General features: G+C 43.6%; 2 protein-coding genes, 1 non-coding gene and 1 pseudogene across 62 annotated transcripts in view; 2 read left to right on the forward strand and 2 right to left on the reverse strand.

Moving 5' to 3' along the window:
• CLASP1 (cytoplasmic linker associated protein 1) overlaps positions 1 to 27781 on the reverse strand; it is a 289654-nt gene that overhangs the window by 177793 nt on the left and 84080 nt on the right. The gene's annotated exons all lie outside the window — the stretch shown is intronic.
• Positions 541 to 27646, forward strand: LOC144576679 (uncharacterized). Of its 12 annotated transcripts, none has more exons than XM_078328024.1 (6): positions 541 to 703; positions 20237 to 20354; positions 23063 to 23146; positions 26006 to 26089; positions 27252 to 27300; positions 27399 to 27646. In XM_078328024.1, the coding sequence occupies exons 2-6, from the start codon at positions 20252 to 20254 to the stop codon at positions 27454 to 27456; spliced, it is 378 nt and encodes a 125-aa protein (XP_078184150.1). In that variant the 5' UTR covers positions 541 to 703; positions 20237 to 20251; the 3' UTR covers positions 27457 to 27646. The 12 variants fall into 12 exon arrangements, 7 of the variants coding, with proteins under 7 accessions (XP_078184150.1, XP_078184153.1, XP_078184152.1 ...); XM_078328025.1 differs by lacking the exon at positions 541 to 703 and adding an exon at positions 15793 to 15948; XR_013518995.1 differs by lacking the exon at positions 27252 to 27300.
• LOC118155148 (U4atac minor spliceosomal RNA) lies at positions 542 to 667 on the forward strand. The gene has a single exon (XR_004745369.1). It is a non-coding gene; the product is annotated as a U4atac minor spliceosomal RNA (small nuclear RNA).
• Positions 14083 to 16000, reverse strand: LOC144576678 (inositol-3-phosphate synthase 1 pseudogene; annotated as a pseudogene).

The following is a 27781-nucleotide window of genomic DNA, read 5'->3' on the forward strand; positions in this document are numbered from 1 at the left end:
AGTTAGCGGCCGGCCAGCGGGGCAGAGCTCCCGCCCACCCGCTTCGGGGACACCCAGACATTTCTGGCCCAAACGCATTCAGAGAGAGTCCAGAGCTTGCATGCCGACTGGGGGAACTAAACTGATTAGCACGAGGAAGGACGATTTTCCACAAAAAGAGCTGTGTACAGCTATAATGGAAACTGCTCCGTGAGGAGAAAGACGAAATAAAAGGCTATACACAGCGTAGCCAAAGCCGGGTTAGCAGCCTTGCAGACTTTAAGAGCGCGCCGCGGTCCCGCCCCTCCAGTTCCGCCCCGACGAGAGGAGCGTATGCAAATTTTCGAGCGGCAGACGCTCGGTCTTATGGGTAAAACCCGGCCGCGATTTTTGCGACCCTTCGTGAGCCTCAGAAAACAAAGAATTGTGGTGTCGTCAAAAGCTGTGCAGGCTGCAGGTAAGGTAGCAACCAGGCCGACTAGGGCGGGACTCACGAATTAATTACCACAACCCTACCAGGTTTTGGCGCTTCCGGCTTGCAGCGCACGAAACATCTACGGCAACCATCCTTTTCTTGGGGTTGCGCTACTGTCCAATGAACGTATAGTGAGGGCAGTACTGCTAACGCCTAAACAACACACTCGCATCAACTGAAGCTCTGCTTTACGTTGGTGCAATTTTTGGAAAACAACGAAAACCCTTTAATAACAGCAGATTACAAAAAGTAAGTTTTGCGTTTTATTATTGCAGTAGATAGCATACAAGGTGATTATGTTTTCGCGAAAACCTCCAATTTTCCTTAGAGAATGTCAATATTACCCAATGCAAATGTCTTGTCACTTCTTTTCGTGGTTAATTAGCTCTGTACCCTACATTGAGTTTCAGTCAGCGTTTGCACTTCCACATAAGATGTCATCAGCATTTTGGGAGTCTGAGGTGCACAGATCTCCACTGTGAGACTTGATTAAACATGCTTCCAAACACAACGTCCGGCACTGCCCAATGTTCATATATGGCCTAGCCCTGCGTCTGGCAGCTGATAAGAGCAAAAACTGCTGGCTTTTCTACTCAGCTTTGAAATCTACTGCTTCAAAATTGAAGGAATCCAAATTGGCCCAATAATTCCCACAATATGTAAAATGTTCTTGAAAGAAACAGGCTACCTGACAATTTTTAAGAAAATAATTTTTAATACTTTTATAAAAAGAACAATTTGTAAACAGATTTTTCTTTTAATAATATAATAATGGTATAAACACTTTAAAATAATGACTCTATTTTCAAGCTAAAAAGAATTAGGTTTCAAACTATGACTTTCTTCCAAACAGTACAGTATGAAGTGGGGCGAGTAACTACAGCCAGCAGAGACGGTGGAAGTCACCATCAAGTACACTTGATATGGTGTTATGAAAACGGCATTTTGCCTCTGTGATAGTCCTAAGCCCAGTCTAAGCATGAAGAAAACAGACACATTTCAAGAGAGGGGCATCCTATAAAACACCTGACCAGTACTCCTCAAAACTATCAAGATCTCAAAAGCAAGAACTCTGAGAAACTCACGACAACAGGAGCCAAGGGAAACATAACAATTCAATGTAATGAGGTGTCCTGGAACAGAGTCTAAACCAGAAAAAATGATATTTTTCCTTAGGTAGAAACTAAGGAAATATTAATAAAGCATGAACTTTAGTAATAATATATCAATACTGGATCATTAGTTGTAATAAACCACACTGTTAGATATAATAATGAGACTGTATTATCTTTGCAATTTTTCTGTAAAAAAAAAAAAATTGTTGATTTTTTTAAAAAGAACACCCCTGCTGGGCACGGTACGTTGGCAGGCCAAGGCAGGCAGATTACGAGTGAAATCTGGTGAAACCCTGTCTCTACTAAAAATACAAAAATTAGCTGGGCATGGTGACGAAAGCCTGTAATCCCAGCTACTCAGGAGGCAGGAGAATCACTTGAACCAGGGAGTCGGAGGTTGCAGTGAGCCAAGATTGTGCCACTGCACTTCAGCCTGTCGACAGAGCGAGACTTCATCTCAAAAAAAAAAAAAGCCAGCACTTAAGTGAGTCAAATAGCTTTTGTCTGGTGAAATCTTAAGCATCTGTACAGTTGCATTACTGGTTACAGGTAGGGGCGTTATTCATTACAGAAGCATCCCTTTCATACATGTCCAAGGCTAAGGTAAAGAGGACTATAGTTTATTAGCATGAAAACTGACTTCAGCTTTTCCAGGATGGCAGTTTACTTGGTAGGTCTGAGCAGAGAAGGCTTCATTAAGTCCCGGACAGTCAGGTTTCCATGCCTTGCCTAGATGGTCTGGGAAGTGTGGAAACTCCCAAAGGAGACTGAGTGGGCAGATGCACCTCAGCCCCAAAGAAATAAGACAGGAAAGGTCAAGGGCGCCAACCAGGATGACAGAAGGCAGTTCCAGCACTGACAGCTCGGACCCTTCTCCTGGGCTTCCATTTCCCTACTCAAGAAAGGATACATGAAAAAGTCCTTGCCCAGAAGATCACTCTAATAATGAGCTGTAAAGACCTCTTTGTGCCGAAATCTCAACTGTAAAACAGGGACAATGATAACAGCTACCTCATGATTGTTATGAGGATTAACTAAAGTGTGAATATAAGATGCTTAAAACTGCCTGGCACATGGGGTCACTTTTTTCCCGTTTCTGCTTTCTTCAGCCCTTAGGTCTACAAAACCAACTTCTTCTGCATGGCTTATTGGAACACACAATTCTGTTTTATGGAATGAAATGTTGCCTAATTCTAAAATCACAAATAAAAGCCAATCAAAATCTTTAAACTAAATTTGTTGTTTTTTTTTTCTTCCAACACCACTAACTGCATGACCCCTGAACACCGCCTCTGACCTTTTACTAATTATCTACATTCGTGCTTGTTTCCCCAGCTAAATTCCTTGAATGTAAGGAATACTACCATCTTGCATTTCCTCGGAATTCCCATAATAATAGCACGACACTGGATACAAAGTAGGTGATCGATAAACCTTATTTTATTGACGTAAATGAGGCTGGAACAGATGAGTTCTCAAGATCCAACACAGTTTCATTATCCTAAAAACCTCTAAAAGACCCTTTTGTAAAAGAGACAAGAGGGCTGACCAGGTCACTGGGACCAACACTCCTGCTGAGCACAACTAACAATGCTGGATATAAAAGAACATCTGCTTGAAAGCATCAGAGAACTAAGAAGGCACAGGACTTCCAAGTCAAGAAACACAGACAACTAAAATTCACAGAGATGAGCCTACAGCAACTGGTCCACTTTGCCCTGGGGCCATTTAAACACTGGGAAAGGGCACAAAGAATCACTTTTAATAATCTCTTGGGTCATCTAGGAGGGCAAAGGTTAGATTCCAAAGCCCTCCAAAGTTGGTGGCCTAGTTATCTCCCTACCACTTGGGCTGGAAACCCAAATGGCTAGACTTTAGGAAGAGTGTGAGTTGGAAACAAAACAGCTTTCACACGGACTACAGCCCACTTTCCAAGCATCTGGGTAGTCCAGAAAAATCCTAATCCCTGACATCAGATTAAAGTGAGTTTAGACTGTCTGTGCCCAAAAGCCCTGAGCAGATAAAAACACAAGTCATTTCTGGATTTAGAAACATCATCCTAGTCTAGTCCTCAATTTATTCCTGTAGTAATTTTTCTTTTGTTGTTTTTTTGTTTGTTTTTTGACACGGAGTCTCGCTCTGTCGCCCAGGTTGGGAGTGCAATGGTACGATCTCTGCTCACTGCAACCTTCGCCTCCCGGGTTCAAGAAATTCTTATGCCTCAGCCTCCAGAGTAGCTGGGATGTGTGATTAGCCCAGCTAAGTTTTGTACTTTTAGTAGATACAGGGTTTGCCACATTGGCCAGATTGGTCTCGAACTCCTGGCCTCGAGCTATCTGCCCACCTCGGCTCCCAAAGTGCTGGGATTACAAGCATGAGCCACTGCACCCTGCCTATTCCTGTAACAATTTTTCAGAGAGAACATCTGAAACACAACCAAAGATAACCAGGCACACAGGACAAAATAAATGAAAAGTAGCAGAAACAAAGACCAACCTGAATTCTGGATCCTTGGATAGGAGAATAATTAAAAACAGACTTTAAAATAACAAGTCAGACCAGGCGTGATGTCTCAGCCTAGCACTTTGGGAGGCTGAGGCGGGCAGATCACCTGAGTTTAGGAGTTCGAGACTAGCCTGGGCAACATGATGAAATTCCATCTCTACAAAAGAATTTTAAAATTAGCTGGGTGTGGTGGCCTACCTGTGGTCCCAGCTGCTCTGCACAGGAGGCTGAGGTGGGAGGATCCCTTCAGCCTGGGAGGCAGAGGTTGCAGGGAGTGGAGATCACGTCCCTGCACTCCAGCCTGGGCGAGAGAGAGAGACACCCCATCTCGATAAATTAATTAAATTAAATAAGTCTTATTATGTCTATGAAGAAAAATCACATGATTAAAGTTTTGGGTAGAGAAATGAAATTTTTTTTTTGAGATGGAGTCTTGCTCTTTCATCAGGTTGGATGGAGTGCAGTGGCACAATCTCAGCTCACCGCAACCTCCATCTCCCAGATTCAAGCAATTCCCCTGCCTCAGCCTCCTGAGTAGCTGGGACTACAGGCGTGCACCACCACGCCCGGCTAATTTTTTGTATTTTAGTAGAGACGGGGTTTCACCATGGCCAGCATGTCTCAATATCCTGACCTCATGATCCGCCCGCCTCCGCCTCCCAAAGTGCTAGGATTACAGGCCTGAGCCACCGTGCCCAGCCGAGAAATGACAACTTTTAAAGTTACAGAGATTAAACAAATAATACAAGAGGAAAAAATTAAATACTCAATGAATGGGCTTTTTTTCTAAGTGCACTGTAAATACATGAAGAGAACTAAACAGGAAACTAAGTCTGCAGAAAAAATCCAGAATAAAGAGAGGCAAAAACATGGAAAATTCAAAAGGGTAGGTAAGAGGATAGAGAGAAAACATTAAATTTAAATGGAATTCAAAATGAAATGAGAGATAATAGGTAAACAGCAACAGCTGACATTTATTAGAACTGTTTTTTGAGACGGGCTCATGCTCTGTCACCCAGGCTGGAGTGCAGTTGCCTGAACTTGGTTCAACGTCCACCTCCCAGCTTCAAGTGATCCTCCTGCCTCAGCAACCCGCCAACGCCCTCACCCCCCACCGGCCCAGTAGCTGGGACTACAGGCACGTGCCACCACATCCATACATGTCAAAGAAAAAAAAAAGTGTTTTTTAAAAAGCTATTCTTAAACTAGTAATAAAAACAAAATATGCACAAAACATTAACATAGAAAATTACAAAATGTTTGTGAAGGACACAAAAGATAATCTTAAAGGGGGAAAATGTTACTTTCATGATGCAAAAAGGAAATTTGCCCCAAATCACCTGTAAATATAATGCAACTTAAAATGCCAAAATGTCTCAGTGTGGTGGCACACACCTGTAGTCCTAGCTACTTGGAAGTCTGAGGTGGGAGGAGCTCTTGAGTCCAGGGTTTTGGGGCTGTAGTGAGCTGTGCACCACTGCACTCTAGCCTGGGTGACAGAGTGAGACCCTGTTTATAAAAACAAACTAAAAATAGCGAAAATGATTTTTTAAATGAAACTTCACATGTTGATAGTAGAATTCACATAGAAGAGCAAAATGTCCATAATGGCCAAGGTAATTTTGAAGAAACACAAATTTGCAGTCTCTCCTTGACAAATGTTTTTATTATTAAAAAGATAAAGTAATTAACACAATATGATATTACCAATAATAATAATAATAATAATAATTAAAAAAACAAACAAACAAAAAAAAACAGTTAAATGGGGGTCAGGCCCGGACCCGTGCCACCTCAAGATGTAAAGGTGTAACAAGGGGGTCAGGGTGGCCAGTGTGGGCCTGAGAGGCCTGTGGGTGTCAGCTTCCCCCAGCTCTCCTAGCAGCTGGCTCCACAGCGGTCTGCTCCAGTTGCTGCCTGTAGATTTGGGTTCCAGACTGAAGGCTACCTGTTCTCCAGTGCCCTCCGCCGCCCCCACTCCTGTCCACAGCTCCCCCCACAGCCGGTTCCACAGTGGTCTGCTCCAGTTCCAGACTGAAGGCTACTCATTCTATGTATTCATTGGTTACTGCAGCAACCACCAGAACAGCCTTGGTGCTATGTAGGAGCCTGGAGCTACTCCTCAGCCCTAGTTGGGGCTGGTCATGGAGAAGCTACACAGGATCATGGCAGCACTGCTGGAAAGTATGGTATCAAATTCTAATGGTTTTCCATGGGAATTAGTGATATGGGCAGGTGTTATGGTATTTTTTGCTATTCCCCTCTTTTTGTGGAGAAGTTTTAGATCAGTCAGGAGTCGGCTATATGTGGGGAGAGAGAAAAAGCTTGCTATAGCACTTTGTGAGCAAATTAAAGAAAAATGTAAACTACTTGAAAAATTGAGTTTTCTACAAAAAAGCTATGAAGGCTACGAAGGCGAGTCATCTTTACAGGACGTCAGCTTTGAGAAGGAGGCAACAGAAGCACAAAGTTTGGAGGCAACCTGTGAAAAGCTGAGCAGGTCCATTTCTGAAATGGAGGATGAAATACCGTATCTAAAAAAAGAGTTAAAAGAAGAGAAATAGAAAATTCTAGACAACATCCATTGATGGCGTATATTTCAGAAATTAGACAGTCTCTAGAAGATCTGTCAAATTCCCTAGCTGAAGCCAAAATGCCCTTCAACATATTTCAAATCAATGGAGAACAACTGAAGATAGCATTGAAAAATCTCAACTTCAGGAAAGCCAGAAACATCTTTTGCAAGAAGCTGAAGTAGGGAAAGAACAAGTGAGTGAACTTAATAAACAGAAAATAATTATTTGAAGACTCCAAAGTACACACAGAACAAGTTCTAAATGACAAAGACGATCACATCAAGACGCTGACTGAACACTTGCTGAAGATGAAAGATTGGGCTGCTGTGCTTGGAGAAGACATGATGGATGATCATAACTCGAAAGTAGAAATGAAGAGTGAATCAGAAAATGGCGCTTCCTTAGCTGATCCTCCAAAAGGAGCTTTGAAGAAACTGATTCATGCTGCTAAGATAGATGCTTCTTTAAAACTTTTAGAAGGGGAAAGAAACCAAATTTACATTCAGTTGTCCGAAATTGAGAAAACAGAGAAGCAGCTTCTGGGGCATATTAAACATCTTCAGTCTGAACAAGCATCTTTGCAGTCAGAAAACAGAGATTTTGAAAGTGAGAATCAGAAGCTTCAACAGAAACTTGAAGTAATGACTGAATTACATGAAGAAACAACAGTGAGATTTTACAAAACATTAACTGTAGAGAAAAATTACCAGTTAGAGAGACAAGAGAAACTTTCTAAACAAGACAAAAAGATCAACTATACCACTGATCAGCTGGACAAGTATAGAAAGCAAGCCCAACATCTTGAAGAAGAGTTGGAAAAAATGATTCTTTCTTATCAAGAGCCGATTTTACGCCTTCAAAAAAACTACATGACAATTGGTTGGCAGCTCAGACTGCTGAAATAAACCTCAATGGCGGGCCGGGCGCAGTGGCTCAAGCCTGTAATCCCAGCACTTTGGGAGGCCGAGGCGGATGGATCACAAGGTCAAGAGATCAAGACCATCCTGGTCAACATGGTGAAACCCCGTCTCTACTAAAAATACAAAAAATTAGCTGGGCATGGTGGGGCGTGCCTGTAATCCCAGCTACTCGGGAGGCTGAGGCAGGAGAATTGCCTGAACCCGGGAGGCGGAGGTTGCGGTGAGCCGAGATCGCGCCATTGCACTCCAGCCTGGGTAACAAGAGTGAAACTCCGTCTCAAAAAAAAAAAAAAAACCTCAATGGCTTAAGGAAGGAAAATGCTAAGTACAGACAAAAATTAACTGATACAGAGAAGAAATTCAAATTTTTGCATAAAGATCCTTCTGCAGTTGATTTTCCAAACACAGGATTTGGCAGAAAGCATTACACATGTTACCAATATGAGAAGAGGAACTCCTTTCCCCCCACCTCCTCCAGGAACCGTTTGGAGTTTCTCCACATGATATTCCACCAAGCGATTTCCCAGGTCCACCATATGCTCCATTTGCAGTGAGGAATGCATATCCACCCAGGGGTTTTCCTCCAAATCTTCCACCAAGACCTGGATTTTTTCCCCCAACCCCCAAATATTAAAGGTAAAAGCGAGTTCCTTTCAGGGTTGATTCCACCTTCTAATGACCCTGCTACTGAACAAAAATAATTCTGATTGATCTCGAGTTCCCTTCAAGATGTTTCTTCCTTCTGATAAGCCTACTACTGAACATCCAAAACAGCAGCAAGACAGCTGGCAGTCCTTGTGTTCTCCTCCAAAGTAGTTGTTACTGACCTTGAATCTCCATCAAGATTGATTCCAACTGAGAGTGAGCCTGCCACTGAACACGTGACATCACAACAACAAAGCTGGCATTCTTTGTGTTCTCCTTCCAAGTAGATGTGACTGATCTCAAGTCCGCATCAGGGTTGACTCTACCTTCTAGTGAGCCTGCCAGTGAACATCCGGCACCACAACTGGAAAGCTTGTGGTCTTTGTGTTCTCCTCCCAAGTAGTTGTGACTGATCACGAGTCCCCGTCAGGGTTGACTCTGCCTTCAATTGAGCCTGCCATGATCGTCCCACAATACAGCAAGAAAGCTAGCGGTCTTTGGGTTCTCCTCCCAAGTAGATGTGACTGATCTCCAGTCCCCATCAGGGTTGACTCTACCTTCTAGTGAGCCTGCCACTGAACATCCGGCACCACAGCTAGAAAGCTTGTGGTCTTTGTGTTCTCCTCCCAAGTAGTTGTGACTGATCAAGAGTCCCTGTTAGGGTTGATATCACCTTTAAGTGAGCCTGCCAGTGAACATCTGGCACCACAGCAGGAAAGCTGGCAATCCTTGTGTTCTCCTCCCAAGTACTTTGGAAGGATGTCGAATCCCTGTCTGATTGACTTTTGCCTTCAAGCGAGTCTGCCACTGAATGAACATCCAACACCACAACAAGAAATCTGGTAGGCTTGTTATTTTCCTCTGAACTATTTGTGACTGATCTCAAGTCCCTGTCAGGGTTGACTCTGCCTGCAAGTGAGTCTGCCACTGAACATCTAGCACCACAGCAGGACAGCTGGTGGTCCTTGTGTGCTCCTTCCAAACACATGTGACTGATCTCAAGTCCCTGTCAAGGTGGACGCTGTCTTCAAGTGAACCTGCCGCAGAACATCCCACACCACAGCAACAAAGCTGTTGGTCTTTGTGTTCTCCTCCCAGGTAGTTGTGTCTGATCTTGAGTCCCCGTGAGGGTTGATTACACATTCAAGTGAGTCTGCCACTGAACATCCGGCACTAGGGCAAGAAAGCTGGTAGTCTTTGTGCTCCCCTACCAAGTACTTGTGACTGATTTCAAGTCCCCATGAGATTTGATTCCAACTTCAAGTGAGCTCAAGTGAGTCTGCCACTGAACATCCGGCACCAAGAAGAAAGCTGGCTGTCTTTGTGTTCTCCCAAGTGGTCGGGACCGATCTCCAGTCCCCATCAGGGTTGATTCCATTTTAAAGTGAGCCTGCCACTGAACATCCAGCACCACAGCAATAAAGTTGTCAGTTTTGGTGTTCTCCTCGCAACTACTTGTGACCGATCTCAAGTCGCTGTCACAGTTGACTCTTCCTTGAAGTGAGCCTGCCACTCATCATCCTGCACCACAGCAATAATGCTGGTGGTCTTTGTGTTCTCCTCCCACGTAGTTGTGACTGATCTCGAGTCCCCGTCACAGTTGGTTCCACATTCAAGTGAGCCTGCCACTGAACATCTGGCACCAAGGCAAGAAAGCTGGTGGTCTTTCTGGTCTCCTCCTGAGGAGTTGTGATGGGTCTCAAGTCCCCGTGAAGGTTGACTCCGTCTTGAAGTGAGCCTGCCACTGAACATCCAGCACCACAGCAATAAAGCTGGAGGTCTTTAGGTTCTCCTCCCAAGTAAATGTGACTGATCTCCAGTCCCCATCAGGGTTGACTCTGCCTTCAAGTGAGCCTGCCACCAAATATCCGGCACCACCACAAGAAAGCTCATGGTCTTTGTGTTCTTCTCACAGGTACTTATGACTGTTTTCGAGTGAGTCCCCATTACGGTTGACTTTGCCATCAAGTAAGCCAGCGACTGAACATCTGGCACCATGGCAAGAAAGCTGGTGGTCTTTGTGTTCTTTTCCCAAGTAGTTGTGACTGATCTTGAGTCCCCGTCAGGGTAGACTCTGCCTTCAAGTGAGCCTGTCACTGAACATCCAGTACTACAGCAAGAAAGCTGATAATTTGTTTCCTTACTTACTGTGTTTGTAGACAAATGTGAATGTAACTTCATGCTTAATGAAATAAATTTTTGTTGATGAAAAAAATAAAAGAGACTCTTTCTCCCATTAAATTTTCTTGGCACCCTTGTCAAAAATCAATTGACAGGTGGATTCTCAGTTCTGGTTCATTGACCTATATGTCTCTTCCATGCCGGTACATAGAGTCTTCATTACTGTTGATTTGTTGTAAAATTTGAAATCTAAAAGTGGGAGTACTCTACTTTGCTCTTCTTTTTACAAAATGGCTTTGGTCATTCTGAATCCTTTCTATTTCCATATGAATTTTAGAGTCAGCTTGTTGGTTTCTGAAAACAAAAGCAACTTGAATTGTGACAAAAATTGGATTGAATCTGTATATCAACTTAGGGAATACTGCCATCTTGATTATATTAAGGTTTCAATGAATTTTAAGTATTGCCGTCTTGATAATACTATGTCCTTCCCATGTTAAAGAACATGTGGTGTACTTCCATTTGTTTAGGTTCTCCTAAATTTCTTCCCATACTCTTATTGTTTTCAGACTATATATTTTGCTTCATTTTTTGGAGTTACTACTAGTATTTCGTTCTTTTTGCTGCTGGTATAAAGGAAATTGTTTTCTTAATCTCATTTCCAGAATGTTCATTTCTAGGGAATAAAACTACAATTGCTTTTTGTATATCTAGTTGTGCATTGGTATCTGTGGGGAATTGGTTCTCAGACCCCCACAGATATCAAAAGTTGCACAGACTCAAGTCCTGCAGTTGGCTCTTCGGAACCCATATATACAAAACATCAGCCCTCTATCCACAGGTTTCACATCTGTTGAATTCTGCATTTTGATCTGCATTTGGTTTCAGAGGTAGAACCTTTGGATATCAAAGGGTGATTGTATTTGTATATTGAGAGATAATGGACATTCCATTAAGACTCCAACATACTAATTCATTTCACAACGATACTGATGTGAAAATACAAGAGATACTCATTTTGATTGTTAATTGGTAGACTCTCTGGATAAAGCAGTAAATGTTGTAGGATGCCTTTTGGAGGGAATCAGCATTTGCTGCCTACTGCTATGGATCTGGGAGTATGCCGGATGCTCTGCATGAGTGGTCTTAGAATGTAATTAGCAACAGAGGCAGAACTCCTTTGTGGCTGCTTATTGTCTTGAGGGTGAAGATCTATCCTTAACACAACCCACAAGGTCCTGCAAGGTCTGGTCCCTCCCTGCTTCTTTTGCCTTATTTCCCATCAAGCTGTCCCTTGCCCTTTGGTTCCCACTTCCTCTCAGTTCCTTGGAACTGTCCTGCACCCTCTAGTCACAAGGAATTTGCCCCTACCTCTCTCTGCCTGGCGTACTCTCTGTGCTCTTCAGGGTTTTCCTCTAGCTGTGTGTCCTTGATCATGGAAGCCCTCCCGGATGCCTGGTCCATTCCCTGCTCATAGGCCAGGTCCACGTTGTGCCCTCTGTGCTGTGCACTCAGCACCCTGGCTCTTCTGTGCAGCACTTATTCCTGTAATAATTCATCATTGACTGGACTGATTATTACCGGTTCGTTCCATTGCACTGTAAACTCCATCGGTGCAAGATCACTGCTGGTTTTTGCTCAGTTTTATCCCCAGAATCTGCCACACTAGTAGTTAGCACATAGTGAGCACTCAATAAAGTTGACTTAAGTACTTTAGTTTTCAAGCTTGTTCCCCCACAGTATCTGAATTGTCTAAGAAATCAAGTAAAATGAAAAGAGAGAGAATTAAATATGTTCATCACTTTCCAGTTTGGGATATTAGGAAAAACATTTAAGCATCTTTACCTATGAAGCAATTAGAATACAATGAGATGTGTAAATGGCAGTTTAATAAAATGCAGTTTTACATCGCCATATTTAGAGAGACTATATTTGTGTGTACATTCTCACCACTGTGCCACGTTATTTCTCACTGTAAGCTCTAAGGCTTCTCATGTCTACCTATGTGTTCCTCCCTCTCAGAATAGTACTGCTGAATTAATAACTACTCCATAAATGCTAGTGGAGCTGATTTTACTGTTTTAAAAAAAATCCAGTTTTTTGAGGACTGGATGGTATAACAATTACAGATCATATAATTTATAGTTTCAGATTTCAGGATACAAAAGCATCATATAATAGGGGACTTAAAACCTGATTAGGAGCTGGGTGTTGTGGCTCACGCCTGTAATGTCAGCACTTTGGGAGGCCAAGGTGGGTGGATCACAAGGTCAGGAGTTTGAGACCAGCTTGGCTAATATGGTGAAACCCCATCTCTACTAAAAATACACAAAATTAGCTAGGTGTGGTGGCAGACGCCTGTAGTCCTAGCTACTGAGGAGGCTGAGGCAGGAGAGTAGCTTGAATATGGAAAGCAGAGGTTTCAGTTAGCCAAGATCGTGTCACTGCACTCCAGCCTGGGCAGCAGAGTGAGACTCCAGCACAAAAGAAAAGAAAAAGTTGATTAAGATATGAGGACAAACAAAAGAAATAGCTTAACAGAGTCGGAGTTGGGGATCAGAGCAGTGCTGGGCATTCTGAAGGGATAAGCCTCTGGTCTCACGTGGGATCACTCTATCATGACATATTCTAGGAGGGGTTGGGAGTCTACATACTGGAATGGTCAGGTGATAGAATGCCTGTGGAATTTGCACTGAGGATAATTGAACAAAACAGAAAAGAGAGGTTGGGGGTGAGTTTCTCCCCATTGCCGATTAGCATGGAGAGATGATGAGTACCACCGGCCTTTTCTACACAGAATGAGAAGTTGCTGCTCTATATCATGCTTTTTAGTGGCCCAGTAGGTGAACCTAGTGAACTGAGCACTATAATGAATCTTAGAGCAAAACTCAGGGTACTCTAAGTTCATGAACTCATGTACTTTTCTCTGGTAGGCCTGACTTACTGGGTAAGTAAATGGAAGCGTAAAACGTAATAGGGGATGACAACAGGCCAAATACAAAATAAGAACGTATAGAGTAACTGTAATGTTTCATCTAATGAAAATGTCTCTATTTACTTTGGAAGTATATTAAAAGTGCTATTTACTTAAAACTAGTGGATTCTAGATAAAGGAGGTTGACATTAGATGGATTTCAAACTTTAGTCTTTGAAGAATATTTGAGTCTGTAAGCAAACTTTTTCATGTTAGAAACATTTGCATTTGTTAGAGGATTCTGGAGAAATCTGTATAATTTTGTGGGCGAAAATTTGGTAAATGGAGAGAGTGGGGGAAAGGTCTTATTGTAGGTTGTATTGAAGAAACACAAAAATAGGATGCTCCTATTTTTTGTTTTTCCTTCTTTGTGATCCTTGCTGGCCTCATTAGTATTGTACAGAATATGGGAGAGGTTAGTCAGGAGGCAAGCCGATTTTCTATGGGTACTTATTATTAGGAATAACATAGCACAGAGGAAACAGGTGTGTGATTTCTGTAATATGCCACAGAGTGTGATAAATGTCAAATGGATGCAAGGATTCTTCCCTTTGTCGCCTGGCCTCTTAAATTGGCCACTTCTCTCATTTTTCTTCTGTTAAATTTATCTCTTGCCGATAATTCAACACATTTTTCAAAGTAAATATTGATTTTATTCACATTAATGTGTAGCTGTCCCACATGACAGAATGCCTGATACCACAATATTTAATGTATATATTATCATCATGGTTACTAATGAAAAGTAAGTTTCTTCATACTGTTACTTCTCTGTCATTCAAACCTTTGTAATTTTTTTTTTTTTTTTGAGAGTGGCAGCGGCTTTATTGTCTTGGGGGTGGGGGCTGGAAAGATGGGTTCCTGGGGAGCCAGCAGGGAGGAAGGGCAGGGAAGCTTTGTGACAGGGCCTCAGGTGTTGGGCACCTGGGGTTCCTCCACTTGTGGGTTCCCATTGGCATCACCGGTGCAGCCGTCGGTGGAAGCAGGTACCGGACCTTTCTTGTTGGACACAGGGCTGGCGGCAGCCACAAGTCCAACTTGCTTGAGTCCGGGCCCTGGGCGCTCCATCTTGTGCTCCAGGAGTATGTGATTCTGTGGCGGGAGCCCCACGCAGGCCCTGAGGATGTTCTCGATGCAGCTGCGCTGGTGGAGAAGCACACTGATCACCGGACTGTCCGGCGGTACCAGCGGCGCCTTGAATAGGAAGCTGAGCAGGGACAGCACGGGGTGGATAGTCTGCGGCTCGGGGTCAGCGTCCACGCAGAAGCTCATGCGCTGGGACAGCTCGGTCAGCAGCGCCAGGTCTAGCGTGATGGGTGCGGCCAGCAGCAAGTTCTTGCATCTGTTGTGCAGCCCCACTGTGTTGGTCCCGCCCAGCATTAGCTCCGAGGTATACTCATCCAGCGCGCCCTTGCTGTCACCCACGTACGGCACGTACTTCATGACCACGCAGCGGTCGGGCTCCTCGCCGGGCGTATAGAGCAGTGTGTTGCTCTGCACCATGTCGTCCACCACGTTGTTCTTGGACACCTCCTTAGAGCGGAACTGCAACGGCGCCGACAGGTTGTGCCCGTCGTTGTTGCCCAGGTTGTTGTAACTCACGATGGACATGGTCTTGAGGCCAGAGCTGATGAGAAAGTCCACAGCACGGACTTGACTTTGGTCTGGCCAGACATGAAGTCATATCCACCCACGAAAACCCGGCACTGACACGCGAGCTCAAGAGCTCCAGGTAGCAGGGTGTTCTGCGGGGACTCATTGTGGAAAGCACAGCCCTCCAGGATGCTGGCGACGGCGAAGAGCGTGGAGGGAGACACCTGCAGGCCAAGCTCAGTGGTGCGCAGCAGGTTCTCGGCCGTGTAGTTGAGGCCTGGAACCACCTCACAGAAGCGCTGTGTTGGCCGTCCACAGCACGATGACTCTGTCCAGCCCCGCGCTAGACCGGAAGTCTGGGATGTCCTTGCGGATCTGCTCCAGGTGCTGCGCGCGAGCCCGGGATGAGGTTGTCGGCGATGAGCTCGGGGATGTAGACGGAAGGCCGAGGCCGCAGGGCTTCCATGTGCGGCCACAGTTGCTCCTGCAGCTCCCAATCCAGCACCTTCGCGCACCGCATCACCTGGGCGAGGTGCAGCGACGAGATGTCCCAGCCATTAAACACGAGGTCGTTGGGCGCCACCATAGGCAGCAGCGCAGTGAAGGGCACGAACACCTCCCGGCCCTCAGCATCCGAGCCCAGGCTCACGGTGCCCGCCTGAGTCAGCGAGCCGTAGTAGTTGGCCTCCTTGCGGCCGCTGCGCCTGGGCCAGGACAGACGCAGTGGGTTGGCCAGCACCGCGGCGGTGAGTTGGAGCCGTTGTTTCCGCCCCAGCCGACAAGCATGACCCCGAGCCGAAGCACCTGCCGGGCGGTCCGGAAGGTGAAGCGCGTGGTCGTGGGTGCACCTTGAGGACGCCGCCCTCGCGGCTGACACGCGTCGTCCGGTACTCGTTTTGCGCCTGGATAGCCTCGGGCCGTAGACCACGTCCAGGCTCTGGACGAAGACCTGGGCGACGGCTTTCATCGCAGCGGGCGGCGCAGAGTCGGTTCAGGCAGCGGCGGCAGACAGCTCGGCTGTAAAATTTTTATATTCAAGCCAAAGGTTTGACATCTAAACTTTAAAGACACAGGGGGAAAAAACCCACACGGATTTGTTGCACTAGAGGGCGCTGTATTCCAGTTCTTCCTGAGAAAGAAGTCCTTTGGCCCCAAGTTTGCATTGCCATTAAGCAGATGTGAGAATGCTGAGGGGAGGCAGCGTTCCTGCTCTACCTTGAGACTTTCTCCATTCCAGGTCATGAGTCTAGTTTTTAAAGCAATATCCATATCCACCTCTGTTTTGCCTCCTCATAATCAGAAGGATGATTATCGGGAAAACTAAGCATAGATTTTATTGTGCAAATATTTTAGAGCTTCTTTTAAAATTGCCTTGAAGAGCCGATGTGCTATTTCCTTTGTGGGTATCCTCAATGGAGTACAGCATTTATTTTTTGCAAGCAAATTTCTGGAAACAACCTAAAGTTACTTGGTACCAAGGAGATGCTATTCAAATCAGACAGTGCTAGATGTACTTTGCCGCATCCTGGTCAACAAGGTGAAACCCCGTCTCTACTAAAAATACAAAAAATTAGCTGGGCATGGTGGTGCAATGCCTGTAGTCCCAGCTACTCAGGAGGCTGAGACAGGAGAATTGCCTGAACCCAGGAGGTGGAGTTTGCGGTGAGCCGAGATCGCGCCATTGCACTCCAGCCTGGGTAACAAGAGGGAAACTCCATCTCAAAAAAAAAAAAAAAAAAAAAAAAAAGAATGAGATCATGTCTTTTGTGGGAACATGGATGGAGCTAGAGGCTAATTATCCTTAGCAAACTAATGTAGAAACAGAAAACCAAATACTGCATGTTCTCACTTATAAGTGGGAGCTAAATGATGAGAACTGGTAAACACAAAGAAGGAAACAACAGATACTGAGGCCTACTTGAGGGTAGAGGGTGGGAGGAGAGAGAAGAGCAGAAAAGATAACCTCTGAGTACTGGGATGAACAGCTGGGTGATGAACTAATCTGGAAAACAGACCCCTGTGACATGAGTTCATCTCTGTAACAAACATTCACATGTACCCCTGAACCTAAAACTTTAAAAGTAAATACATAAAACTTGAAAAATAAAAAAAAATAGCAAAGTATTTTATTTTTTAAAAGTAAAAATGTATGGTCACATCAAGATTTGTATCTTTAATTATTCATTAATTATGAATTAATGAATAATTATGAAATACTGCCATTATTCATACAGCAGTATTATTCATAATAGCAAAAAAGTGGAAATAATCCAAATGCCCATCAAATGATGAAAGGATAAACAAAATGTGGTATATACATACAATTAAATAACACTCAACAGGCTGGGCACAGTGGCCCATGCCTGGAATCTCAGCACTTTGGGAGGCTGAGATGGGAGAACGGCTCAAGCCCAGTAGTTCAAGATTAGCCTGGGCAACACAGTGAGACGCCATCTCTTTAAAAAAAAAAAAAAGTCAGATGTGTGTGGTAGTGTGTGCCCCAGCTGTACTGGGGGCTGAGGTGGGAGGATCAGTTGAGCCTGGGAGGTCAAGACTGCAGTGAGCCATGATCGCATCAAGGTCTCACTCAAGGTCAATGCTCAACAAACAAGCACAATGTTCTACCCTCCCCGCCTTTTCTCTTTGAGACAGGCTGGAGTGAAGTGGCACAATCTCAGCTCACTGCCATCTCTGCCTCCTAAGTTCAAGCAAAATCTCTCCTGCCTGAGCGACAAAGCAAGACTCTGTCTCAAAAAATACATTCAAAATAAATAAATGACACAAAAATAAAGAGGAACAAACTACTGATACATGCTACAATACAGATGAAGCATGAAAACATGATGTGAAGTAAAATAAGATAGGCTGGGTGCAGTGGCTCACACCTATAATCCCAACACTTTGGAAGGCCAAGGCAGGAGGATCACTTGAACCCAGGAGTTTGAGACCAGCCTGGGCAACATAGGAAGACCTCGTCTCTACAAAAGAGTAAAAAATATATATATATTAGCCAGAGTGGTGGTGCTTGCCTATGGTCCCAGCTACTCAGGAGGTCGCAGTGGGAGGATGGCATGGATCCAGGAGTTCAAGGCTGCAGTGAGCTGAGACAGCACCACTGCACTCCTGCCTGAGCCTGTCTTTAAAAAAAAAAAAGAAAATTAGACTAAAAGACTACATATTGTATGTTTCCATTTATAGGAAATGTCCAGAAAAGGCAAACCAGTAGAAACAGAAAATGATACATCATTGCCTAGAGCTGGGGGTAGGAATAGGGAATGACTACAAATGTTATGAGGGATCTTTTTGGGCTAAAAGAGAAATGTGAAGATGGTTGCACAACTCTGTAATTTTACTAAAAATAATTAAATTGTACATTTAACAGGTAAATTTTATGGTATATAAATTATACCTCAATAAAGTCATTTTTTAAAAAGCAAAATCTGTTACTAAGCTTGAAACAATTCTCCTATGATGTCTCTGGTGATTGAATCATGCACAGAAGAACTCATTACACCTGCCCAAAACAAGTATTTCGTATTTCTCTATCCAGAAATATCAGCTGTTATGGAAGTAAGCTAGGCCCTGGGTCAGGAGCTAAGAGTTGTGGGTGGAAAGCAAGACGGCCTGTGCAGACCAAGAGTCTTAATGGAGCTGAGAACTGCCTGGAGAGCTCACACTGCACACAAACCTCAGCAAGTCTCTCTGTGGCCCATTAATCACCAGCAGTCTTCCTGGATGTGCTGTGCCCTCTCATGCTCGTCTGCACACCGTGTGTTCTCTCTGCTGTCTCCTCTTGTGCCTCTTTCAGGACTTGCTTCAAGCCTCATCAACTCCAGTGGCCTCCCACCAATATCCACTAGCCTGAGACAGAAGCTGTGTTTCCAGCCACCTATTATACTGTTCTTCTAGCACTCAGACTCATTTGTGACCCCTGATTTTTAAAGCCATCTATTTCTATAATGCCAAGAGTCAAGACTGCAACCTTCCAGAAGACAGATTTCATTTTATTCATCTATCATCAGTATCAATTATAATGATAGCAAGTTTTGGGAAGGAGGACGGAGGGAAGCTGAATACGACAACAGAAAAGAATGTAAACATCATGAACTATGTATTCCAATTAACAAACCCAAATACAATGACTGCCATCAAGACATTATCACTCTATCCTACTTGTATCATTGCTTCCATGCCAGCCCTCTCAAGGTCTATTCTCAATGAACAAGCAGAATGTACCCCCCATTTTTTTTGAGACAGGCTGGAGTGCAGTGGCATGATCTCAGCTCACTGCCACCTCTGCCTCCCAAGTTCAAGCAAATTCTCGTGCCTCAGTCTCCTGAGTAGCTGGGATTACAGACAAGTGCCACCACGCCCAGCTAATTTTTGTATTTTTTGTATGAAGACAGGGTTTCGCCATGTTGGCCAGGCTGGTCTCACACTCCTGCCTTCAAGTGATCCACCCACCTCGGCCTCCCAAAATGCTGTGATTACAGGTGTGAGCCACAGCACCCAGATGCAGAATGGCCCTCATATCATTTCACTCCTCTCTTCAACACTATGCAATGGCTCCCCACACCTTGGCTAAGAGCCAGTCTTACCATGGCCTACAAGTCCTCACGATCTGACCTCTCATTGCCTTTCTGAGCTTATCTAGTAGCCCTACCCCCTCTCTTCACTGGCCTAGCTGTTCCTCAAATGTGCCAGACCCTTTCTACTCTCTGCACTGGGTACTTTCTATGCCTGGAATGCTCTTCCCCAAGATACCCACCTAGCTTGTTCCAGCATCTCCTTCAAGTCTTTGTTCAAAGGTCATAAAGTTCACCGTTAACTTGCTTATTAGCTCTTTCCCGTAAGTAAAACATAAGCTCCGTGAAGACAGAAATATTCATCTGATTATAACTGCTATTGTCTAGAACCCTATTTGTTGAATAAATGAACAAATCCCATTGATAGGCCTTATTGCTCACCTGGAAAAAATGTCTTTTTGTTGGATTCTAAATTAAGTTGAACATGAATGAGTAACTTCTGACATGCATCTCCCCTCCCATACTTCTTGCTGCTAAAGAGTTACCAAAATACAAATAAAGAGAAACTAACACAACGAAAACACCATGAAAAAAAGCTGTGTGTCCAGCCACCTATTATACTGCCATGTAAGTTGTCTTGTAGTAGGTCACAAGACCTGCATCCTAGTTCTGCTACTAAATGACTTTAGGTGTGTTATTAATACTTGCACCATTGGGGCAACTGTCTACAAACCTAAAACTAGTGGTCTCTGAGGCTCTGCAAGCTCTGTGGTTTGAATTATGTTCTTCATTCTCCCCATTTTGCAGTGCTGCTCACTGTGAATGATGTCAATCTCTGTTGCTGGGCCTTGCCCTAGGTTTCTACTGCTGCCTTTCTCAAGAGCACGTGATAGAACTTACTCTCTCCTGGTCATCAGTTCAGATGGTAAGTTTTGCTTGTACCTTTCTTCCTTCAGTAGATAGTTTAAAGCAGTGGCCTCTGGACTTCCTGATTACATAGAATACCTATTATGGGGCCGGGTACGGTGTGGTGGCTCACACCTGTAATCTCAGCACTTTGGGGGACCGAGGTGGGAGGATCATAGGATCATGAAGTCAGGAGTTCAAGACCAGCCTGGCCAACATGGTGAAACCCCATCTCTACTAAAAATTTAAAAAATTAGCTGGCCATGGTGGCAGGCACCTGTAATCCCAGCTACTCGGGAGGCTGAAGCAGGAGAATCACTTGAACCCAGGAGGCGGAGGTTGCGCGCAGTGAGCCAAAACTGTGCTACTGCACTCCAGCCTGGGTGACAGAGCGAGACTCTGTCTCCATCAATCAGTCACTCAACTATTAATAATGGAGGCTGGAAAGAAGAACAAAATCAACCATAAGTTCTACCAACTTTTTAGTCTACTGTAGAATCCAGGAGACAGAGGATAAAGTGAGCTGAGATCATGCCATTGCACTCCAGCCTAGGCAACAAAGCAAGACTTCGTCTCAGGGAGGAAAAAAGAATACCTATTACACATATTTACTTATATAACGTATTGTTATGCAAATTTACAGTTATAAAGCATAGGTGAAACAGAATCACTTCAAAAAATAAGATGAAAAATAAGTATTAACAAAGAGCTGTAATGTTCTTCCTACAGCCCAATGGACTGGCCTGTCTCCCTCATAGAACCCACTAATTAAAAATGAAAGCAGCATCACCCAGATTGGAAACAGGAAAGCAACAGAAAGAAAGAAATTCTCCAGGCATCCTAGGAAGCATCTCTGCTATGGTTTGAATGTGTCCCCCAAGTTTCACATGTTGTACTTTTAATCTACAATGCTGCAGTTATTGAAAGGCAAGGCTTTTTTTTTTTAAGATGGAGTTTTACTGTCATTGCCCAGGCTGGAGTACAGCGGGGCAATCTCGGCTCACTGCAACCTCCGCCTCCCAGGTTCAAGCAATTCTCCTGCCTCAGCCTCCCAAGTAGCTGAGATTGCAAGCACGCACCACCACGCCCGGCTAATTTTTTGTATTTTTACTACAGACGGAGTTTCTCCATGTTGGTCAGGCTGGTCTCGAACTCTCAACCTCAGGTGATCTGCACACCTCAGCCTCCCAAAATGCTGAGATTACAGGCGTGAGCCACCATGCCTGGCGAAAGGTGAGGCTTTTAAAGAAGTGACTGGGTCAGCTGAGAGTGGTGGCTCACGTCTGTAATCCCAGCACTTTCGAGGCTAAGGTGGAGGGATCATGAGGTCAGGAGATCGAAACCATCCTGGCTAACATGGTGAAACCCCGTCTCTACTAAAAATACAAAACATTAGCTGGGCATGGTGGCACACACCTGTAATACCAGCTACTCAGGAGGCTGAGGCAGGAGAATTGCTTGAACCCAGGAGGTGGAGGTTGCAGTGAGCCAAGATTGCACCATTGCACTCCAGCCTGGACAATACAGAGTGAGATTCCACCTGGGGAAAAAAAAGTGACTGGGTCATGAGGGCTCTGTCTTCATTAATGGATTCATGGATTAATGGATTATCATGGGAGTGGAACTGATGGCTTTTTAAGAGAGACCAGAGCTAGTACACACAGCCCCCTCACCGTGTGATACCCTCCACCACCTCAGGACTCTGAAGAGAATGCCCACCAGCAAGAAGGCTCTGACCAGAGGTGGCCCTTTGACTCTGGATTCTCAGCCCTCATGACTACAAGAAAACAATTCCTTTTAAAAATAACTTATCCAGTTTCAGGTATTCTGTTATAAGCAATAGAAAATGGACAATACACTCATGCTGTGAATCAGGGGGAAAGTGGCAGGTAAGGTGATATATTCCCAAGTGCCTCAGACTCCAAATCCCAAAGAATTTTTCAGAGCTAGCCAGATTCTCTCATAGTTCTGCTCAGAATATATCGTAAGAATGACCTTGCAAACTGAAGCTTTCAACCTGGCCTGGGTACCTTAAGAATATTTTATAAACAGTCAATCCTCTGAACTGTACCCATCAGCAGACCTAGGTTCCCTGCACAGTGTACCTGAAAGCCATGCCTTTTCTGAATTCACACAAAGCTTTTAGAGCCATGGCACTGTGACGGAGGGAAAAAAGTGTGGACCACATCTCATGAGATGTGCAAACAACATGGCTCACAACAAACCCAGCAGAATGCTCAATCTTTAGAAACCCAAGATGGCTAAAATAATACAATGACAACTTTTGGCAAGGACATGGAGAAACTGAAACCTTCATACATTATTGGTGGGATTGTAAAATAATGCAGCCACTCTGGAAAACAATCTAGCAGTTCCCCAATATGTTTAACATAAAATTACCATATATTTCAAACATTCTGCTCGTAGGTATATACCCAAGAGATTTAAAAATCTATATCCACACAAGGCAGTTCCTCAAGGACCTAGAAACAGAAATTCCATTTGACCCAGCAATCCCATTACTGGGTATATATCCAAAGGATTATAAATCGTTCTACTATAAGGACACAAGCACACAAATGTTCACTGCAGCACTGTTTACAATAGCAAAGACCTGGAACCAATCCAAATGCCCATCGATTATAGACTGGACAGGGAAAATGCGGCACATATACACCATGGAATATTATGCAGCCATCAAAAACAGTGAGTTCGTTTCCTTTGTAGGGACATGGATGAACCTGGAGACCATCATTCTCAGCAAACTGACACAAGAACAGAAAATGAAATACTGCATGTTCTCACTCATAGGTGGGTGTTGAACAATGAGAACATATGAACACAGGGAGGGGAGCACTACACACTGGGGTCTGTTGGGGGGAAGAGGGGAGGGACAGTGGGGTATAGGGAGTTGGGGAGAGATAGCATGGGGAGAAATGCCAGATATAGGTGAAGGGGAGGAAGGCAGCAAATCACACTGCCACATGCGTACCTATGCAACTATCTTGCATGTTCTTCACATGTACCTGAAAACCTAAAATGCAGTAAAAAAAAAAAAAATCTATATCCACACAAAAACATGAATGTTCATGACAGTATTATTCATAATAGTAAAAAAGTGAAAACAACATAATATCCAAACACTGATGAATAGGTAAACAAAATGTGTATACCTATATAATGAAATATTATTTGGTAATAAAAAGAACTTAAGTACTGAATTCATGCTACAACATGGGTAAACCTTGAAAACATCATGATATCCACGGAAGCAGTCAGATACAAAAGACCACATATTGCATGATTCTAGTTTGTGAAATATCTGGATAGAGACAGAAGAAAAATCTAAAGACAGAAAGTTGATTAGTTGGTTGCCAGGGGCTTTGGACAGAAAGGATGGAGAGTGACTGCTGATGAGTATGGAGTTCCTTTTTCAGAGGATGAAAATCTTAAAAAATTAGACAGTGGTAATGAGTACACAACTCTGATATCACAAAAAGAAACACTTAATTGTATACTATAAAATGGTGAATTTTATAATTTATCATATATAAATTACATTTTAATAAGGCAGTTAATAATTATTATCATCATCATAAACATCACATTTTAATTACTAATGAAATGTGGTATCCTGGATTGGGTCCAAGAAAAGAAAAAGGACATAGTGGAAACACTGATGAAATCCAAATGAAACCTGTAGTTTGATTATTAGTGTTCTACTGATTCCCTGGTATTTCTTAGTTTTGATAGATGTACCACGGCACTGTAAGAAGTTCACAATAAGGGAAGCAGGGTGAAATGTACATGGGAACTCTTAATCACTTAAAAGTAAAAAATTTTTTAATGATAAGGAAAAAACTTAAAGTACTCTACTTCAATACTACAGATAGAATGCAGTTACAGGAAATAATAGTTTAGATCTACATGTATTTGACATGAAAAGATGTCCATGTTATGAAGTTTTTAAAAACAGCAAGCTGCAGAACAGTATGCAGATTAGTATGACTGCATTTCCTTACAAACTGACATGCAACGTTTGTGTGCAGGGTGTTTGTCATCAGGGGAACAGGATTTTCACCCTGTCCTTCATACATGTGTATACTCTGCAATTTTCACAACAGACACACACATAAATTTGTAATTTAAGAAAGCCACAATAAAAACAATTTTTAACATTTTGAGTTTTAAACACACACACATTTAAATCCCCTCAGAAGCTGCCTGCCAGGAAGGAATGGAAGATAGACTTCTGTCTAAGTTTTGCCTGGAAAGTGGAAAAGGAATCCACAACCAAGAACGTCCCTCTGCTCTATGGTTGTTTCCACCTCTGGGAATAAGGAGTATCATGTCAGTACCAGGCATTCTAAGAACAGCAAGTTACTGACAATCCTTGAAGTTAAATGCTGGGTGCAAATGGATTCATTATAACATTCTCTCTACTTCTGTGTATGTTTCACAATTTTCTTTTGTCTTTCTGCCCAGGCTAGAGTGCAGTGGTGCGATCGCAGCTCATTGCAACCTCCGCCTCCCGAGTTCAAGCAATTCTCCTGCCTCAGCCTCCCAAGAAGCCAGATTACAGATACCCACCACCACACTCAGCTAATTTTAATTTTTTTTGTTTTGTTTTTTGAGATGGAGTCTCACTCTGTAGCCCAGGCTGAAGTGCAATGGCACACTCTCGGCTCACTGCAACCTCTGCCTCCTTGGGTTCAAGTGATTTTCTTGTCTCAGCCTCCAAAGTAGCTGAGATTACAGGCATGTGCCACCATGCCAGGCTAATTTTTGTATTTTTAGTAGAGACAGGGTTTTGTCATGTTGGCCAGGCTGGCCTCAAATTCTTGACCTCAGGTGATCCCCCTGCCTCAGCCTCCCAAACGAAGTGCTAGGATTACAGGTGGGAGCCACTATGTCCAGCCTGATTTTTGTATCTTTAGTAGAGACCGGGTTTCACCATGGTGGCCAGGCTAGTCTCAAACTCCTGGCCTCAGGTGATCCATCCGCCTTGGCCTCCCAAAGTACTGGGATTACAGGCATGAGCCACTGCACCCAGCCCAATGTTTCAGTTTTCATAATATAAAGTTTAAAAAGTACTAATACAGGTGTCCTATAGGTTTGATCTGCAGGAACTCTCTCTCCTTAATTACCTGGGAACCAGGATTAAGACTCATGACTATTATTCTAGGCAAAGACTCACTACTGTGCAATCTATCCTAAAACCTCCTTTTACCCTGCATACTGCAGTGACTAAAAAGAGTAGCTTGCAGTGCACTAATCTCGTAAAATCACCATCAGAGAAAAACCAGAGACAAAACATAAGACAAATGTTTAGATCAAAAGTGTCCAATCTTCTGGTTTCCCTGGGCCACACTGGAAGAAGAAAAATTGTCTTGAGCCACAGATAAAATACACTAACACTAATGACAGCTGATGAGCTTTAAAAAAAAAAAAAAAAAAAAATCACACAAAAAATTTCATAATGTTTTTAAAAAGTTTGTGAATTTGTGTTGACATTTAAAGCTGTCCTGGGCCTCTGAGCCAGAGGTTGCACAAGTTTGATTTAGATGGAAATAAGGGTAAGTGAATAAGGCCTCCTGAAATATTGGGCTCCCTAAATAAAGGGGAAAGGAAATGCCAGCGTTAGAATTGATACACTATTCTTCCTTGCAGAAAATCATCAGTTTCCTACCTTTGAGTGGCTTATCTACAAGGGTTTTTACATGTCTGCAGGCATCAGGATGGCAAAAATCAGAGGTAAAGTTGTTTTCATTAGGGAATCTGGCAACTTACAAGAAAGGGGCTCAAGACAACATTATGTTAGGGCTTAATGTTAGACAAGTATTCTTGTCTTCTGTGGTTTATCTCTAGATGAAAAATGCTCTACCTCTTACTGTGGGACTCATGTGTCCCTCCAGTTTGCAACATAAAATGGACTTCTTACTATGAACCTTACAGAAAGAGCTTGACAAACTCTGTCCTAGAAAGCAAGTGACTTCTGTCTCCTCTGAGCAAAGCCCAGCACCAGCCACAGCACAGGAACCTGGACAGGCAGTACACCCTCGGGAGCCATCTGTGACCTCTGCTAACCAGTGCGGAACAAATGTGCTGAAGATATGAGTTCTTCAGAGGCCTGGGGGAACTGACTTATAGGAAATGCTTAGCACATGGCCTAGCATGAGACCTTCTTTAAATCTGAGTCTCCTCCCCACTCCATCTCTCATCCCTTTTCCTGAATTCTGTCTTTACTGATTTATCTAGCCATCCAGCAAAGAACAAATCACTCCAAAGCCATGGCAGGCTAGAACATAACTAGTTACTCCAACACTGATGGAGTCCTATGACTCCCTCCATAAAATCAACTGAGTAGAATACTGAATAGCTCTTCTGAACATTTTCAGACAAATATATTTTAGAAACCCTTCCATTTGGGAATGATCGCAAACTTTTCAATTATTTACTAGGGGATCAAACACAAGCACAGAAACACAATAAGGAAATTTCACTTAAGCTTGGCTTTTGTCCTCTGGGGTTTTATTATTGTTCAGGTTTTGTTTTTAAGTTTTGTCTTTCAATGATGTGGCTTGGTACAGAGAACCCTCTCCTGCTTTTGATTTTATTCTTTCAAAATCTGGAAAGGAAGTCAGCTGTCCTTTCTCAGCTTCAGTTCCTTCATCTGTATAATGAAGTTGTTCTAAATTATTTTTCATGTCTCTTCTAACTTTAAAATGTTATAACACAGGCGCACACCTTTGTGAGTCCCGATGACAGTCCCAGTGCAGGCCAAGCTAAACACACGACTGACACTTCCCCAGAGGCACTTGGTTGAGCCTCCTGGGGTTGGGGGCAGGCAGTGTACCTGCCCCATCTGGCGTCCCACTACTGAGGTGTGCCCTCCCTCCCAAATGACCCCTTTCAGATGAAGTACAAGGCATCTCTTCTCCACTGGAGGCTTCCCCCAACACCAGGTAGCCTTACTTACTTCTCTCTCCCTTCTCTGACCTCTAACCACAACACTTGAGGACAACATAAACAGGCACTTGATTTTTCTCCCATTTTGTCATAGGGTACTTTATATCATGCTGAACAGTCTGTCAAGAAATGACTGCCTGATGATTTGTTGAAAGAGTCTACGTCACATTGAAAAAGGAGGTGGGTAAAGCAACAAGACTTGGTCAAAGGCCAGCAGCAGTTTTAAAGAGGAGAAAGAATCAGCAGATACCTCATGTCTGGATTGAGCCCTACTCTTCCATCCCAGAATTTCATTCATGCTTTCAAATATACCATGCTTTTAGCCAAAAAATTCAAAATTAACATGCTGACACAATGAGTAATTTTATTTAAAAATATGCTAACTTGTTCTAGCAGAGAACACTTAGAGGCAGGATCTGGAAATCAAAAATAAATTTGCTGCTCTAACTTCTTATAACTTCCACCTTTTTTTTGTTT

This window comes from Callithrix jacchus, chromosome 6 (genome assembly GCF_049354715.1).
Source record: "Callithrix jacchus isolate 240 chromosome 6, calJac240_pri, whole genome shotgun sequence".
NCBI lineage: Eukaryota > Metazoa > Chordata > Mammalia > Primates > Cebidae > Callithrix > Callithrix jacchus.